This window comes from Octopus sinensis, linkage group LG2 (genome assembly GCF_006345805.1).
Source record: "Octopus sinensis linkage group LG2, ASM634580v1, whole genome shotgun sequence".
Classification (NCBI taxonomy): Eukaryota; Metazoa; Mollusca; class Cephalopoda; order Octopoda; family Octopodidae; genus Octopus; species Octopus sinensis.
Genome location: NC_042998.1, coordinates 61501180 through 61520892, shown reverse-complemented (window position 1 = coordinate 61520892; position 19713 = coordinate 61501180). Strand labels below are relative to the sequence as shown.

The 19713-nt window shown below is 37.3% G+C and overlaps 1 protein-coding gene across 1 annotated transcript in view; it reads left to right on the top strand.

The window, feature by feature from the left end:
- The first annotated feature begins 317 nt into the window (after positions 1–317).
- The window catches only part of LOC115224769, a 218008-nt gene continuing 198612 nt past the window's right edge, over positions 318–19713 (top strand). The window contains exons 1-2 of the mRNA XM_029795680.2: positions 318–428; positions 8845–9055. Coding sequence (XP_029651540.2) covers positions 8865–9055 — 191 coding nt within the window. The 5' untranslated portion in view covers positions 318–428; positions 8845–8864. The remainder of the gene's footprint in view (positions 429–8844; positions 9056–19713) is intronic.

The following is a 19713-nucleotide window of genomic DNA, read 5'->3' as shown; positions in this document are numbered from 1 at the left end:
GGTGGTTTTATCCCCGTCCTATTTCAAGTGCAGTCGTATGATCACTTGATTCAAATGCTCTCCGATGTATGGAGACAATCGACCACATGTGTGGGCAAAACCCAACTCCAGTGCTTCGTAGTGGTGCAACAATGACTCAGAATATATACACACACATATCGTATTTGTATGGGTGTGTATTCTTTTATTTGTGTCAGTCATTTGACTACAGCTACTCTTTCGCCTATTTTGCATGCATGAACAGCTTATCCTTGACCATCTTGTTTATGGTAATTTGAACCAAAACCCACACATTTCTGGCATTATTTTAACAATATCTACGTCATGCTTAAGACAGCTGGCAAAGTATATCAGTACAAGCTTTACTTTTAGCAGTTGAATGAGTCGTCAAAATATCTGCTTGGTATTTCAACATTGACTTCTGTGAGGTAAAAATGATAATTTTCTTTCCTTAACTCTTGTTTTATGTTGTGATTTCAAAATAACATTGGAAAGATTGCTGCTTTTAATGTTATAGATGCATACATGCGTACATATATGCATACATGCATGCAGTCACACATACATACATACATACACACACACTCAGACACACGCATATACATACTTGGTTTGGTTGTCCTTTGGTCCTTAAACCTAAACACCTCTGATGTATCTTGACTGTTTTTAGACGCAAGTACCTAGCTCAAACTACACTTACCTTCACCTCTCAGCTCATCAATATACCACAAATGGAAAACAAATCCTTACTTTCTCAGAACCAAAGGAGAAGCCGCAGAGGGTACTAGAAATGAGTTAAATATAACCGTACATATCTGCCTTAACGACCCTCCCACAAGGTTATTTATAGGGGTTTACACTCAATAAATTACTCAAAAGGTTACTGCACAAGTCAGCAGGTATTGTTTATGCTGAGCCACTCCCATTCTCTCCTCCGTCAAACTTCTATTCGTTTGATATAACAGTGATACAAAGATAGTTTCATGCTCTTCGAAAACCTAAAATTCCCGAACCAAGCTACTTGATGTAGTTTAAAATTATACCTGGGGAACGTCTGTTTTAACAACGTCGCGTCTTGTCCCAACGTTTGAAATGCAGAGTAGATAAAACAGGGGACAACTGATGAAGTGATCGTTCTTTATGTTGCCTGTCTCATTTCTCTATTTGTTTCTTTCGTTGTTCGAAAAAAATTCTTTTTCCAGGTTTCGCTTTATGTTCTCGTTTTTCATTTTGTTCACGTTTTTTTGACGTCCTGTACCAATATATGCATATATACATATACATATATATGTATGCATGAACATATATGTATGTATATATGCACACACCCACACACCCCCACACACACACACACATATATATATATATATATATATACACACAACTGTATAATAACATTTTATTCTCTGGTTTGAAGTGACAATTTATAAATACAAAAAAGTGACAGGATAATGATGAACTAACCCCAGCTAGAATCGAACCCACATATCGATGATAACAGGAATTCTTGCGCATCCCATTAGCCAAACACTCACCTATCGATTTCAGCCAAATTTAGTTAATATATACCGTCTAATACGTGCTATATATAACATTTTCTACGCTAAGCACAAGGCCCGAAATTGTTTTTGGTGGGGGCAGTCAATTAGATCAACCCAATACGCAACAGGTATTTAATGTATCAACTCCAAAAGGATGGAAGATAAAGTCGACCTCGGTGGAATTTGAAGTCAGAATGGAAAGACATACTACATATAATATTTGTAAAGAAATGCGCAAGGCTTTGTAAGTTATGGAGAGAAAGCTACAATGGAAGGCTCGTAGTATACTGATAACCGTATAATAACATACCGTAACAATATTTTATTTTCTCTTTAAGTATATATTAACTAAATTTGGCTGAAATTGATGGATGAGCATTTGGCCAATTGGATGTTAGTGTTGATTTGTGGGTTTCATTCTGTGTGGGGTTAGCTCATCATTTTTCAGTCATTTGTTTGTATTTATAAATTGTTGCTTCGAACCAGAGAATAAAATATTATTATATGTTATTATATAGTTATTATACTATGAGCCTTCCATAGTAGCTTTCTCTCAGTAACTTACAAAGCCATATTATAATAATAATAATAATAATAATAATAATAATAATAATAATAATAATAATAATAACAACAACAACAATAATAATAATAATAATAATAATAATAATAATATTATTATTATTATTATTATCATTATTATTGCTGTTGTCGAAATATTATTTTTATTCATAGTTTCCTGATAGTTATTAGTTATGATATCTATTTATTTAATATGATTTAGTATTATACAAATAATCTAATTTGAGAATTAGTTTTGTTAGACAATACATTAGCATGCCGGGTGAAATGCGTAGCCGTATTTCGTCTGCCGTTACTTACTGAGTTCAAATTCCGCCGAGGTCGACTTTGCCTTTCATCCTCTCGGGCTCGATAAATAAAGTACCAGTTTCACACTGGGTCGATGTAATCGACTCAATCCCTTTGTCTGTCCTTGTTTATCCCCTCTATGTTTAGCCCCTTGTGGGTAGTAAAGAAATATATACATTATTTAATAATTAGGTGGTATTTTTATCACGTAGTATTACATTTAAGTAAATTAGTTTTTATATTAATTAATATTTTGGTCAACTATATTATTGAGTGAAATATTAAATCTATAGATACTACATATATATTAATAATATAGTTAGCTTATATAATGGATTTGTGCATATTTGAACCATTTCCTAGTTTTGATCCCAGTATTTATGGCTTGTACTAGCATTGTGTATATTAATTAAGATGCTAAGACATTCTTATGCATTTAAAATCCAGTTATATTGTTTTAATCGACAAGATTAGTAACGTTGTTTGTTTATTAATATTATTTGGATTTTGTATTATATTGGGTTTGATTGTTGTTATTATCATTGTTGTTATTGACTAGATTTGTAGTTGGACTGTTGGGTGTAGTTGAATGTCTTCATAGTGTATTGTTCATTTGTTCTACTATTTTTTTTACCTTTCTTTAATTCATGGGGCTTAGATGTTTTCCGTATTTTTCATTAATAAATAGTTTTCGCCATTTTCATTGATAATTTATTCTATTTGTTTACACAGTCTTCATGCATTTTAATTTTATAAACACTAAGGCCTATATATTTTTTTAACGTTTAAAATTCAGTTATATTATTTTCATCGACAAGCTAAGTAGCGGTTTTTGCTTATAAATATTATTTGGCTTTTGAATTGTATTGGGTTTGATTATCATTATTATTATTGTTGTTGTTGAAATATTATTTTTATATATATCTTATTGATAGTTGTAAGTTATGATAGTTATTAATTATGATATCTATTTATTTAGAATACTTTATTATAATTTTTATAAAGGGATTTAACGTATTACATATAATTTAATTTGAGAATTAGTTTTGTTAGACAATACATTATTTAATAATTAGGTGGTATATTTATGGAGTAGTATTACATTTAAGTAAATTAGTTTATATATTAATTGAGATTTTAGTCAACTATGCGGTGGATGGCACGATTCATCCACTGCATACAAAACGTAACATCCCATAATGCTTAGCCAGAAGAATCTGTACTATTGTAGAGGAAAATATCCATACAACAACTGAGGATATCACAAAGAAGAGAAAAACTAGAACAAATCATACCATTTATAGTGACACACAATCCATGCTACCAGAACATCTTCAATATTGCTAAAGCAAACCTACCAATCATTTCACAAAGTAAGGAATTGAGAAATATAATTACAGATCAAACCTTAACTCTCAGTAAGAGACAGCCTAAAAGCTTGACAAAGTTATTAACAAAGGCAAGGTTTGACTTTAGCAACAAAGATCAACCATTCACTGTGTCTAAACGCAATGATAGCCAATACGGTACATGCCAATTAATTCATACCGGCCCATATATGGACACAAAAACAGGGAAAATATTCACAAGTGCAAACATGAACTGCAAAAGCAGAAATTTAATCTACTGCATCAAATGCCCAAATTGTGAAGAACTGTATGTTGGCCAGACAGGTAATGCACTTTCAGAACACTCGTTTGTGCATTGACAACAAATTAAAAACCCAGAAGTCCGCCAAATACCACTGAGTAACCATCTGGCAACATGTGGTCAGAAAACTTTTATGATATTCCCATTTCATAAACTTTACAACCTGAATGAAATTGAGAGAAAACTGAGAAAAAAGGTCTTTATTAAGAAATTCAAACCCAAGCTTAACAAATAATGATTAAATTAATCTTATTTGGAGTTTATAAATCTTATCCCTATAACTAAAACATAAAAAATCTCTAAAAAGTACTGCTGTCATCAGTTCTAAAAATATACATTGAAAAATGGTTTGGTATCATTTCTAAAAATAGCCAAACAACTACTACTGCTGTCCACAGGAACGTATATAAAGGACAAAAGACCACCAGTCAGCCACAGTTGAAATACTTCTGTCACAACCTGGGACCTTGAAGACTGCTTTAATGCAAGAAAGTATACTAGTCACTTAATATTTAATATTTGATATTCAATATTTCATCTATTCAGTAAGACAATCAATACTTCATTTCATTTTACTATATATACTGTTTATACTATATATTCTATATTCTACACTAATATCATAAAGAATATAAATAAAACATAAAAAACAGAATTGGAATTCCTTTGAATAATATATATATATATATATATATATATATATATATATATATATATATATACATATATATATATATATATATATGTAAATATATATATGTATATATATATACATATATATATATATATATATATATATATATACATATGTATGTATATATATATATAATATATTCATATGTATCGGTGGCACGTAAAAGCACCATCCGTTCATGTCCGTTGCCAGCCTCGCCTGGCCCCCGTGCAGGTGACACATAAAAGCACCATCCGTTCATGTCCGTTTGCCAGCTCTGTCTGGCCCCCGTGTCGGTGGCACGTAAAAGCACCATCCGTTTGTGTCCGTTGCCAGCCTCGCCTGGCCCCCATGCTGGTGACACATAAAAGCACCATCCGTTTCGTGGCCGTTTGCCAGCTCTGTCTGGCCTCCGTGTTGGTGGCACATAAAAACACCATCCATTCGTGTCCGTTGCCAGCCTCGCCTGGCCCCCGTGCCGGTGACACGTAAAAGCGCCATCCGTTCGTGGCCGTTTGCCAGCTCTGTCTGGCACCTGTGCGGGTGGCACATAAAAAGCACCCACTACACTCACGGAGTGGTTGGCGTTAGGAAGGGCATCCAGCCGTAGAAACACTGCCAGATCTGACTGGGCCTGATGAAGCCTTGCAGCTTCACAGACCCCAGTTGAACCGTTCAACCCATGCTAGCATGGAAAACGGACGCTAAATGATGATGATGATGATGATGATATATATATATATTAGGTTGGCAACTAAGTTCCCAGTGCCTTTTTAAATTAAAATTTTTTAACAGGTTTAATAAAAAAAAAACTAATTAATCAATAATGTATTCACCCTTGTTGTTTACAACTTCCTCCTAACATTCAGGAAGATTTTCAATACCTCATTGGTAGAAACCACCCGATTTCGACTCGAAAAATTGATCCAATTGAGCTCTCAATTCTGCATCAGTATTGAACGAAACTCCGCGCATAACATTTGAAAGAGTTCGAAAGAGGTGGAAATCCATTGGTGCCAACTCAGGAGAGTACGGTGGGTGTGACAGCACTTCCAAGCCATGTGTTTGAATACCTTCCTTCGTCATAATGGCAATATGAGGGCGGGCGTTGTCGTGCAGCAGAAGAACTCCATGCTGATGATTAGGTCTTTTTTCTTGAATAGCTGTCTTGCGTTGTTCAATCTGTTGAACATAGAGTTCCGCGTTGACTGTTTGGTTCCGTTCCAACAATTCGTAATGGATAATCCCTTCCCAGTCCCACCATACGCACAATATCGTTTTACGCGGATGAAGATCTTGTTTCACACGCAGTGTCGCTCGTTTACCAGGGCTAAGCCATTCCTTACGCTGCTTCATATTAATGTACAGGCACCATTTTTCATTGCCAGTAACGATTCGGTAAAGAAATCTTTGCTTGTGGCCATGAGTTGAGCGGTGACGAGCAAGCAAATGAGCGAAGATTGTGGCCCATTGATTTTTGTTGTTGTCACTTAAAGCATGCAGAACCCATGCTCCATACTTCTGAACTTTCCCCATCGAGTGAAGATGCTTCTCTATAGCAGTGAGGGAGCGTTTTCTCTGCCAGTTCCATTGTCATTTGATGAAAATTTTCATGCAAAAGTTAGTTTAATCGCATTTCATTGAACTCAATTGGATGGCCAGAATGAGGTGCTTTTTTGAGGTTAAAATTTCCATTTTTGAATCTGGCATACCAATCATGAGCTATGGCACCCTCTCCATACACAGCACACATGTCGCGAGCAGCTTTTGTGGCCTTAGAACCTTGATTAAAAGCAAAAATAAGGAGGTGTCAAAAATGCATGTTCTTCTTAACTTGACATTCCCTTTTAATGATTTGAAAATAAACAAAAATTAAATAAAATCAACTAGAAAAAAAAAAGATTCCAAAATGATTCAAAATTAGAATTCTCAAAAAGAAAAAAAGATTCCAAAATTTGAAACGCAATAAATTCCAAAATTTAAAAAAATGGCAGGAACTTAGTTGTCAACCTAGTATATATTTATATATAGAGAGAAAGAGAAAGAGAGGGGGGGAGATAGATGATAGATAGTTATATATTTATATATATATTATATATATATATATATATATAATATATATATATATATAGATAGATAGATAGATAGGTAGATAGGTAGACAGATAGATAGATAGATAGATAGATAGATAGATAGATAGATATGTTTCTTTATTGGCCACACAGGGCTGAACACAGAGCTGAACACAGAGCTGAACACAGATGGGATAAAATACAAAGTGGAGCTTTTCTTTTTGGGAAGGAAAGAAAAAAAGGGTGTAGTAGAATGTTGATTAAAAGGGATCGTGGTAAAAAAAAGAAACGATCAATAGGGATCGTGTATCACAGAAGTGTCATAGTGTAAAATGGGGAACAGATTAGGTTTATCCATGGAAAGAAAAGCCTATGGAAAAGTTCACGGTAACCTCGGGCAATAATGTCAATCAAAAAACACATTACAGTAAGTGACTCTCTTTTTCCTTTCTTTATCTGGTTCATAGGACTATGCACAAGGTGGATCCGTCATTCACACGTGCCATCCTTGCTATATACACCCATAGCTTTTTGAAACATTCACTAGACAAAACTTCCCTCTCTACTCTCACTTTCCTCTTCAAGTGATACTTGAAGAAGTTGAGAGTTTCACCAGAGAGGAATGTGTTTGTCTCCAGACCTTTCAGACGTGTCCACCATACACATTCTTTCACCAGGGATAATTTTGTATTAAATGGTAAACATTATTGTATTACTAACTTCAAGCTTTCAGTAGATAGATAGATAGATAACTTTCTTTATAGGCCACACATGGCTGAACATAGAGGGGACAGATATAATGTAGAGATTTTCTTTTGGGGGGAGGGGGGGGCGAAAACAAAAGAAGGTGAAAAACAAAATTAGGGACAGTGATCAATAGGGATTGAAATCGTTTTGGGATATATAAAGTAATACAAAAAGTTTCCAAAAAATGGGGAGGTTTATCTGTGGAAACAAAAACCTACAAAAAGACCACGGTAACCTCAGGAAATAATGTCACATATTAACACATTTATTTACAAGTAAGTAACTCTATTTAAATTTTTTTGTTTTTTTCCAGTTCATAGGATCATGTTCAAGGTGGCTTCATCATTTACATGTGCCATCCTTGCTACTTTCACCCATCTTTTTTTTTAAACATTCGCTAAACAAAACTTGCCTCTCAGCACTCATCTTCCTTTTCAAATGCTACTTGAAAAAGTTGATGAGAGATTGACCAGAGAGAAAGTGTTTGTCTCTAATCCTTTCAGACATGTCTACCAGATACATTCTTTCACCATAGCCACAAGTACGATGAAAACAGCTCTTCTTTCCCATTTGAAGGAAGGAGGCATGAAAATATTGACAATAGGTTCGGCTGATAATCCGAACTGTCCCCACATGACAGCAGTCATTCAACATAAGTCCACAGGTCAGAAATGGTTGGACACTGCACGAGTGCATGCAGAACGGTTTCGTCACTCTGATAGCATCTTCCATATTTCTCAAGCCGTGCCTGTAGAGCTTATCCCGAAAGGGTAGTGCTTTTCAATAGCAATGCCAGGCCAGTGATCTCTGGAAGTTGTCCATAGCTCCCAGCCCAAAAGTCGTCTTGAACAGGCGGGTCAGGTATTCCTTGTTGACGTCCAGGTTCGTCCTGAGATCGTCGTTGTACCTCCCATTCACTAATCTCCTATAGAATGCTTTGGTTGTGTTGAAGTCACTCAAGGTCGACCTGGGATGGCATAATTGCTCCAGAGCAATGCGACACTTGCAGTGTCATTCGCCCTTCCTCGGCCTCTTTTTTATCCACAACTGCAATTCGGTCATGGAGATGACTGCGGGAAAGTGCTTCACACAAATGGTGATCACACCTGTCCTCCATTGTCTATGTAGAGCCGGAAATGTAAATGAATACATGTATATGTGTGTTTGTGTTTCTCTGCATGTATGTATGTTTAAAGTCCTAATGTTTTGTGTGTGTGTGTGTGTGTGTACATGTTTATGTGTACGTGTATGGGGCTGAAGTTGCTGATATTTTGCATCTCTTCTTTTACAGATTAATTTCCATCTGGAAATATGCTCAGTCAAATCATACCATTTAGGCTGACTTTTGTGTTGATACTGTATACGAGGTTTCTATTAGAGAGTCATGCTGTTTCAACCATCTGCCAATCATGCACTTGCGATGGATTTCCAATGAGAGTAAATTGTCAAAATCGAGGACTGATTTCAGTCCCCCAAACGATTCCCCTAAATGTCATATCTTTGTAAGTAGCCAATTTTTACATATTTTCCACATCTAGTATTTTAAATCCTCATTGATTATGTTCTCAGCTGATTTCTTATGGCCTTGATCTAACAGCTACAATGTTATGATTGGAGTAAATTGGATCGATATGTAACATACCGTGAAGTAGACTGTTTCTCAATTCCTTTCAACTTCTATTGAATCTATACCTTTACAGTATTGCCAACAAATGTGGAATCAGACTAATATCTAAACTTTGATGATATTAGTCTGATCACATGAAAACTCTTTATGGCATATTCAGGGAAGCAAATATATGGAAATTCTGGTATCACAAAATATGTTGCATGTATCATAGGATTATATGATTTCCTCAATTAGTTGAAGATGTTTACAGCTAGTGATATAATTCCATTTGATCTAGTCACAAAATGGTATTTTTTTATTGAGTGTTTGTATTATTTTACATTAAAAATGATACTGTCAGACTGGTTAAACTTCAGATAATAACAAGATCCTCTTGAATTGCCAGATTCATAAATTTATAAAGGAAGGATGGCAGTCTTGGTGGGATAAGTTTTTTGAAATATATGATAAAATAAAATATATTAATTATCTAATATATCTTCAGCCAATCATAATATCTAATCTATTCCCAGGGATAATTTTGTATTAAATGGCAAACATTATCGTATTAATGACTTTAAGCTTTTGGTTTAAAGCAAATATTTGAATAATACAATGAAATAACTCAATTGACCAAACCCACTTCTCGACAAATTTGGGACATTTCTGTTGAAATGAGAAATCCATATATAATACAAGACCAGGTTTGAATCATGACGTTAACTAAATCTCGTAAACCTAAGTCAATACTTTATTTAAGAGGTCTGGTATTTTCAGAGTTTAGTTAATAATTTAGGCAAAAATTAGCAGAATCTTCAGACAGTTAATGTAGCATGATAGCTCGCAATATCTGTTCTGATGCTTGGCTCTCTGACTACAAATACCACAGAATTTAACTTTACTTTTCAGTCTTTAGGGTTCAGTAAATAAAATATCCATCTAGAGCAGTGGATTTGTAGATATGTAACAATGTTGGATTCCATGTGCTTTCAATATTTGTTAAAACTCTCTGCCTTCTGAGTTCAAATCCCACCTTAACCTACTTAAGTGTCAAACCTAAATGCCCCTTGGTATATCATCACCTTATGACAATTTGGGCCTCTTTAGTAGAATCCACTCTGTTGTAAGCATTTGAGTCAAACCTCCAGTTTAAGAATCCCTTTCTCTATTTTTTCCACTAGACTTGGAGGTCCTCTATATATAATTATATGCAAGGGGCTAGTCGATTAGATAAAAGGATAAAAGGCAAAATCGACCTTGGCGGGATTTGAACTCAGAACATAAAGACAGACAAAATACCTATTTCTTATTTCCTTACTACCCACAAGGGGCTAAACACAGAGTGGACAAACAAGGACAGACAAATGGATTAAGTCGATTATATCGACACCAGTGCGTAACTGGTACTTATTTAATCGATCCCGTAAGGCAAAGTTGACCTCGGCGGAATTTGAACTCAGAACGTTGTGGCAGATAAAATACCTATTTCTTTACTACCCACAAGGGGCTAAACACAGAGAGGACAAACAAGGACAGACGTAGGTATTGAGTCGATTACATCGACCCCAGTGGTACTTAATTTATCGAACCCGAAAGGATGAAAGGTAAAGTCGACCTTGGCAGAATTTGAACTCACAAAGTAATGGCAGACGAAATACCACTAAGCATTTTGCCCAGCGTGCTAACGTTTCTGCCAGCTCACTGCCTAGAGAATGAAAATAATAAGAAAATTGACTTGTATGTCTGAATAAAAAGTGAGTTGTTCCAATCAGTGATGAAGAAAGTTCGTTCTCAATGTTATTTCTTGTCAGACTCCTGTCAGCAACTGATATATTTTTAACTGCATGCTACAATGTATTCGACTGGGAAAAGATATTGGCACTGCCTTGCTATGACTCAAGAAAGCACCACGGCAAAATAAACTGACTAAAGACAAGCTAGTCACATACAAGGGTGAGTCAAAAAGTAATGCCATTTTGTTTAGGACAGGTATAATTACCAACACTGGAATATGTATCATATATCAAAATGAATTTGGTCCTCTGTGGATCACATCTCTACTTCTGAACATAGTCAGCGTTTCTCACAATAGCAATGTTCCACCTTCAAATGAGAGCATGTATCCCTGCCACATAAAATTCTGTTGACTGTTCTTTGAGCCACTTCTTCACTACAGTTTTCACTTCCTCGTCACTGGACTATCATCTCTTTGGCCCCATGAAAGAGGGTTTGAGAGGCAAACATTATTCCAGAGGACCAGTTCCGTTTTGATGTATGATACACATTCCAGTGTTGGTAATTATACCTGTCCTAAACAAAATGGCATTACTTTTAGACTCACCCTCGTGATTATCAAGGGAAATAAGCAGCAGTTGCTACAGTATAATCGTACACTATGAAATACATAAATCCCGCCTGGGTGTTGCACAAAGGACATTAAAATTTTCTTTAAACTTGAAAAATTATTTCTCACAGGCTGAGGTATAAATACATTTCTGACATACCAAGCAAAATACAACACGAGATATATAAACGCATGGAAAGTCAACTAGGTGAACAATAATACCTGTTTACGTAGTAGCAATAAATATTGTATGACAGATTACTATCAACGAAAATCATTGTTCTCAATGGCGACAATGAGACCACTTCGTTGCAATTGCTGCAGATGTGTGTGTGTGTGTGTGAAGACAAGATAAACACAACGCATAGTTTATACCAATAGTTCCCCATTATACCTATTTGCATCTCAATATTTATTAATAAAGGCGGCGAGCTGGCAGAAATGTTAGCATGCCAGGCGAACTCCTTAGGGGCATTTCGTCTGCTGCTGCGTTCTGAGTTCAAATTCTGCCGAGTCGACTTTGCCTTTCATCCTTTCGGGGTCGATAAATTAAGTACCAGTTATGCACTGGGGTCGATGTAATCGACTTAATCTGTTTGTCTGTTCTTGTTTGTCCCCTCTGTGCTTAGCCCCTTGTGGATAGTAAAGAAATAGGTATTTCGTCTGCCATTACGTTCTGAGTGCAAATTCTGCCGAGGTCGACTCTGCCTTTCATCCTTTCGAGGTCGATAAATTAGGTACCACTTGCGTACTGAAGTCGATATGATCGACTCTCTCCCCCAACAAAAAATGTCGGGCCTTGTGCCTAGAGTAGAAAAGAATAAATAAGGCAGGTAGTTGGTAGAAATGTTAGCACGTGGGCAAAAAGCTCAGCGGTATTTTGTCTATATTTACGTTCTGAGTTCAAATTCCGCCGAGGTCGACTTTGCCTTTCATCCTTTCGGGGTCGATAAATTAAGTACTATTTGTGTACTGGGGTTGATCTAATCGACTGGCGCCCTCCCACAAAATTTCGGGTCTTGTGCCTAGAGTAGAAAAGAGTATTTATTAATAAATATAAAATATTAAAATCAGTTATGTGTAACATATATATAATGTTGGTGTATACAGATCTGTTTATCCAATATCCAAAAATAAAAATGGAAAAAGCGGAATAAGGAAAGAAAAAGAAAGAGAAAAAAGATGACAAAGAGAAAAAATGGGTAAAAAAACCATCAATGCAACATCAAGTGCCTCACTTGGTTGCACATCACAAGATTGGATGGAACTTACAGGAGCAAGCAAACATGCTCACAGCATTACCATGGGCAATGGCGAGGCTAAAACATTGGAACAGCCAAGTACCCTCCCGAACATCACCTAGCACCTAGGTAAGGTGAGTTGCTAATGATGACAAGAATTTCACCATTAGCGGCCTAGTCCCTCCAAATATCTCAAACACCACAGGCTGGAAGAGATAGTTCACTGAAAGGTCCCCATACTTAAGGATTTTGTTCTGTTCGGCTACATCCAGGATGTGGGAGGGAACAAAGGATTCACAGACTGTGGCATCCCAGATGAGGCACCGAGCTCTTATCCAGGGACAGAGAGTGAAACCAACTCTTTCTATCACTTCTGCATAATTCCGCCGGTTCCAGAACTGAGGGGCTACTAACCCAAGCCTGAGCCCGCTTAACGATTAAGTTTAGCTCGGTGTGATGAGTGAAACAACCAGCATTTAGGTGGCAAGACAGACCATGATGACCTTTGGAGTTGAGGGGCCTACCAAAGTGACATTTCAATTTCCCACAGATGCTGGTTCCAACTCTGAGTGCGATGGAGATGCAGAGCTCATCTTGACTGAGTAGACCACCAATGTTGGCCACAGGCAGAGCATCAGTCCAGTCCCCTGAGAATTTTGCACTAGCAGAAAGTAGGCAACACCTTGAAAATTGGTGAGATTGATTGAAGAGAGAGTTGAAAGTAGTACCTGATTGTCCCATATTCTCTGCTTCTATCTATCCTCCACTGTAACAGGAACTGACAAACCCAGCTCTCTCCACTGTAACAGAGCTTCATCATTTCTCTGTTGGAACACTGTTAGAGGGGAGAAGATGTTGCCTACCCAAGCGGAGCAAGTGTGGATGGAGGAAAGAAAATAGGAAAAAGACAGAGACGAGCACTTGTGCAGACTTAGACCTCCAAACCATTTGGGCAAAGCAGTTTGGTCGCGGGACTCTGAAAAGAGTTTGACATTGACCAAGCATTCGAGTTTCCTGAAGATTCGGTCGTCCAAGCACTGGAGAAACAATGAGAATCCATAAGAGGGATCACTCTGGAAAAATACTTTAACGAGGGAAGTAGCTAATGAAGATATTAACACCTTAAAGACAAGACAGAGTCATTAATCCAATGGCTGTAATTATACCTCTATTGCAGTAAGTAAAAACAAACACTTGTGTCAGTGCGCGAACAACTTCGTATCCAATGTTTCATGCAGATGCGTAACAAACGAATTGACACTCTGAGTATAAAATGTTCAATCAAGTAATCTGGGATTGCAGTAAAAGGTTCTGAACATCTTGTCATGTTCCACGATGACAGTGAAAAAACAGGAGGAATTCAAACTACAAAAATTACTTTCAGACAACCACTAGGCGTAGAATACCAAACCGAGTTAGCAAAGGAAAGAATAACGAATCCGTATGCCTGGCTCCCTCGCTCTCTCTCTCTCTCTCTCTCTCTCTCTGATGTTAACTTCGATTGGAAATCGCTTTCAAGCAGGCGATATAACTTCGAACGCCCTCCTGTGAGTACTCTAACAGTTACGCCTTGCATGCTAGCAAAGGAGGAGCTAACCACTGCTTGCTTGGAATGCTTGGAACATTCGACAGGGGAGATAACTGTAGTTGATTCCCAACGAATATTTTGCCTGCTACGAACCTGTTTCAAACAGCGTTGCCTGCAATAACTTAGGAATTGACAAGTAATTCCTAAGTACCAGAAAACTTCGGTGGAGCTCAGTTATTTCAAGGTTTTTAAAAAGTTGCTCAAGATGGTTAACCATCTTGGATCGAAAGCTCTGTCAGTAATTGGGGCTCCAAGAGGGCACCACGCCGATGAAGGAGGAACCGTGATAGAGGAGGAGGAGTCTGTAAACAGGTTTACAGTCTGCTGATGTGGAGCTGGATGGACGAGGAGCCAGCTCGCATTTAGGACTGTTAGCGCTAAGGCCTCTACGATCAAGTTACTCAATCATCGTCTTGGCAGTTGCAAAGACCTTGTCAGAAACACACCACCACCCACAAGCAAGCATCATGAAGATACTATATATTCAAGTTTAGGTCAACGTCCATCAAGGTAATATCATTAATAATTAGAGCAAACAGGGCAGGTCTAAGCGGGTCAACCTTGATCTCAATGGATTTGGATGAAAATATACAACGGTTCTTCAGGGAAACACTTTATTACAATAATGTTAACACACACACACACACGGAGTATTGATTTCAAATTTTGGCACAAGGCCAGCAATTTCGGGGGAGGGAGAAAGTCGATTACATCGACCCATGTTTAACTGATACTTGTTTCATCGACCTCAAAAGGATGAAAGGCAAAGTCGATGCCGGCAGAACCAAATCTCTGAACGCAATGACGGACGAAATGCCGCTAAGCATTTCGCCCGGCATGCTAACGAATCTGCTAGCTCGCCACCTCCATACATATGTAATATTGATTTCAAATTTTGGCAGTAGGCTAGCAATATCGGGGGAGAGAATAGTCCGATGACATCGATCCCAGTGCTCAACTGGTACTTATTTTATCGACCCCGAAAAGATGACAGGTGAAGTCAACCTCGGCGGAATTTGAACTCAAAAATACATAAAGCAACGAGCTGGCACAATCATTAGCACGCCGGACAAAATATTTAGCGATATTTCATCGGTCTTTATGTTCTGAGTTCAAATTCTGTCGAGGTCGATTTTGCCTTTAATCGTTTCGGTATCGATAAAATAAGTAGCGGTCGAGTACTAAAGTTGATGTAATCGATTTACTTACTCTGCTGAAACCAATATTAAATACAAACATAGAGAACTCAGCAGCCACAGATATGGACCGATTTCCAATGGGTAATCAACGGATGTGTCACCGTTCATCAACGATAGTGAGAGAAGAAAGCTGCTAATATTATCCAAATATGTAACCAAAGCGATTATCTATTCAGGGGGAACAACTCGGCTAGACTTAATTATGAGATTATTGTTAAAAATTGTTATGAATGCGTAAAGGTTGTCAAGTTAAGATAAAAATTTAAGAATTATAAAATCGAAAAGTAAAGCCTTAGATTAAAAATAAAAAATTTCGAACAAAAGAATCTAATGGCAAAGTTAAAAATCATACACGAAAAATTTATAATTCAAAAAATTAAATATTTTTAAATATTGAAAGATTAAAAATCAAACATTACAAACATTGGAATATTAACATTGAAATTCTAAATAAGATTTTAAAATATTTTTTTAAATATATACATAAAATATATGAAAATTATAAAAAAAATTGATATAATCCTCTGATTTCAATAATACTGAGGTCTACATGTTGCAGACATCATCATCATCATTTAGCGTCCGTTTTCCATGCTGGCATAGGTTAGACCAGTGGTTCTCCAAGGGGTCCATATGTAAGAATTTTATGGAGCATGACGCAACAAAATAGTAAATTGAGGATCCACAATAGTATTTTAAGGGCCCCTGAAAAAATTTTGCTCTAGTTATATGTACTGGTAGGTATTTCAAGAAACAGCCAGGATTCTTTCTCTAACATTTTACATAGTTCAACCTACAGATGGGAATGTGTGAAAAACAAAATAGGAATTTTGAATAAAGTTTCTATAAAACTAGTTTTAAAACATTGAATGATTATGGGGTCCACCAGACTAAAATAGTATTTAAAAGGGGTCCATAGATTAAAAATGGTTGAGAAACTCTGGGTTAGACAGTTTAATTGGAACTGGTAAGCCGGAGCGTTGCACCAGGCTCCAGCCTGATTTTGACTTGGTTTCTCCTTTATGTCAAACAATCCAAGAGTGTAGTGGGTGTCTTTTACATGTCACTGGCATCTGATGTTACCAAAATGTTGATCTCATGTGACCCGTCTTGATCAATGGCAGCCTATTTTCCAGTACCCATCTCGGAATTCTTGTACTCCCCCATGCAATTAACAGAGTCTAATGAGTTACGTTTGTGTAAGACACTTACAAAACATTTAGTTGCGTGGGACCGAATCAAACTGTTTTAAATAATAATAATAATATTCTGCTCAATACCACAGATTTGCTTGTCAGTTGTTTGACCTTAACCATTTGAATATGTCCCTAAGTTGCTGATGATATGTGCATCTCTGATCACAAGCAGAAGTAGTGGGGGAACATCATAGCCATATTTTGAGAGGAATTATTTGGGGTTTGAATAATTCACCTCTGGAATCTTAGGTGTTTCAACACCCTTATTCAGGGACCTTTTGAGTGTGATGGGCTACTCAATTTGAAGAAAATTCTAACTGGGCCCCACCAGCAAGGTCATGTGCTGTTATCTTGATATGGAATCACCATGATGCACACATATGGTTGTGATGTATGTGCTTGGTATACTCTTATCTGATGGGTAGTCATGATGGGTATTACTGGGCTTCGTATATTTTACCTGCTCTCTCACTCAATAATAATAATGATGATGATGATGATGATGACGAAAATAATACTCCACCCACAAAGATTTAAGAAAAAAGATGAAGAAGAAAGAATAAACAACTGGAAAATGAAACCACTGCAAGGGAAATACCTCAGAGAAATTGAAAGAGAAGACAAGATCAACACTTGGAGATGGCTAAGAAAAAGTTATCTGAAAGGATGCACTGAGGCATTGATATGCAGTGCACAGGAACAAGCTCTGAGAACTAACTACACAAAGTTCCAAATAGATAAGAGTAGTGAATCACTCCTTTGTAGGATGTGTTGCAGGAGAAATGAAACAATCTGATATATTGTGAGTGAGAGTAGCAAGCTGGCCTAAAAACACTTCAAAAGGAGGCACAATAACATGGCTGAGTTCATCCACTGGAGGCTATGGGAAAAGTACGGCTTGAGCAGAACACAGGAATGGTATGAACATGAACCAGAAAGTGGCACGGAGAACAAAGAACATAAGACACTGTAGGATTTTACAATCCAATGTGAGTCCCTAATCAAGGCTCAGAGACCAGATATTGTTGTAGATAAAGGAAAAAAGGAAACCAAGATCATAGATATTGCAATACCTGGAAATGAAAGCATAAGTGACAAAGAACTAGAAAAACTTGAAAAGTACTGACTACCAGAAGATGAAATTGCAAGAATGTGGAGACTATGAGGAGAGTGTCTCACTTTTCAGTTGTTGTAGGGTCACTCAAAGCACTAACAACCAAGTTCAAGAAATATGTCAGAGAAATTGGAAGTGACATGAGAGCAGAGCAAACCCAAAACACTGCTCTGCTGGGGGAAAGCTAGGATTTTGAGATTGGTACTTGGATGCTGAATGTGTCCCCTGATAATCAACAACCAAGTATCAAAACTTATAATGCATGGAAAGAGACTCTGTGAGATCTCTAACAGCAGGCTGCTGCCTGCTCTGACAGAATCTACCAGAAAAAAACAAGACCAAACATTCTGAGAAGTAAAACAATAATGATGATGATGATGATGATGATGATGGTAATGATAATAATCATAATAATAATAATCATAATAATAATAATAATAATAATAGGATGAGCAAAAGGAGTTGGATAGGTTGACAAGAAAGCTCTTAATGATGCATGGTGCCTACCACTGATCACCTATATATGAAGGGAGCGAATGGGAAAACAGAATTGATAAGTGTGGAGGACTGCGTACATATCACACATGGGAGCTTATTGAGATACCTGTCCCAAAGTAAGAAAAAAAAGGAGAAACAATGGAAGGAGTACAAACAGGACACGAAGAAGCATTACACAGCAAGGGACTACACAATCAACTCTATATAGCCACAACTTAAGTTGCTGGAAAATACAGGTGGGATTGGCTGAAGAAAGGGACACTGAAAAAAAAGACTGAGAGCATTATATTGGCAGTGCAAGACCAAGATTTGGCCACAAGTCGATGAGGCCATACCAAAGAGGAATGTATTTGTCTTCATGCCTTTCAACCTTGTCCACTAGAAAACCTCTTTTGCCACAGTCACTGGGCAAAGGAAAACTGCCTTGCCTGTCTGATTAAAGGAGGGCAACAGGGTAATCATCACTCAGCTGATAGATGGATCCATTCTACATGTTATAGCAGCTGTTCAATATAACCTCACAAGTCAGCAACAGCTGGACACTGAACAAGTTCATCTCGAACCAGTAGCACCACCAGGTCAAGGACACTGGGAATTATTCATGATGGTTCCCAACTGGAAAATCCTCCAGGACAGACTAGCCAGTTGGTTTTCATCAAGGCCCAGAGCATCCCCGAGAATGTCATCACACTTCCCTACCACTAATCATCTATGAATTGCTTAGGCGGAATATGCACCAATCCCATTGCCCAACTGGTAGAGGGTTGTGAGTGTCTGACAGCATTCTGGGTGCCAGAATAATAATGATGATGATGAAGACATCGCCACCGCCGACAATAATAATAATAATAATAAATATTTCAAATTTTGGCACAATGCTAGTATTTCAGGAGAAGGATATGTTGATTATATTGACCCCAGGGCTCAACTGGTACCTATTTTATTGTTCCTGAAAGGTGAAAGACAGAGTCAACCTAGGCAGAATTTGGATTCAGAATGTGAAGATGGACAAAATGCCATTAAGCATTTTGCCTGGCATGCTAATGATTCTGTCAGGTTGTCACCTTGATAATACCAGGCAGTGGCTCTCATGGCTCCTGATCTTAACTGATTGGAAGTGTTATCATGTACATTATTTTGTCTTGGTATAAAAGATGGGCTACAGCAAATATTCTGCTCAATACCACAGACTTGCTTGTTAGTTGTTTGACGTTAACCAGTTGACCAAGTTCCTTAGTGGCTGACGATATGTGCATCTCTGATCACGAGCAGAAGTAGTAGGGGAACATCATAGCTGTGTGTTGAATGGAATTCTTAGAGGTTTGGATAATTCACCTTTGGAAACATGGGTGGTTCGTTCAACATCCTTAA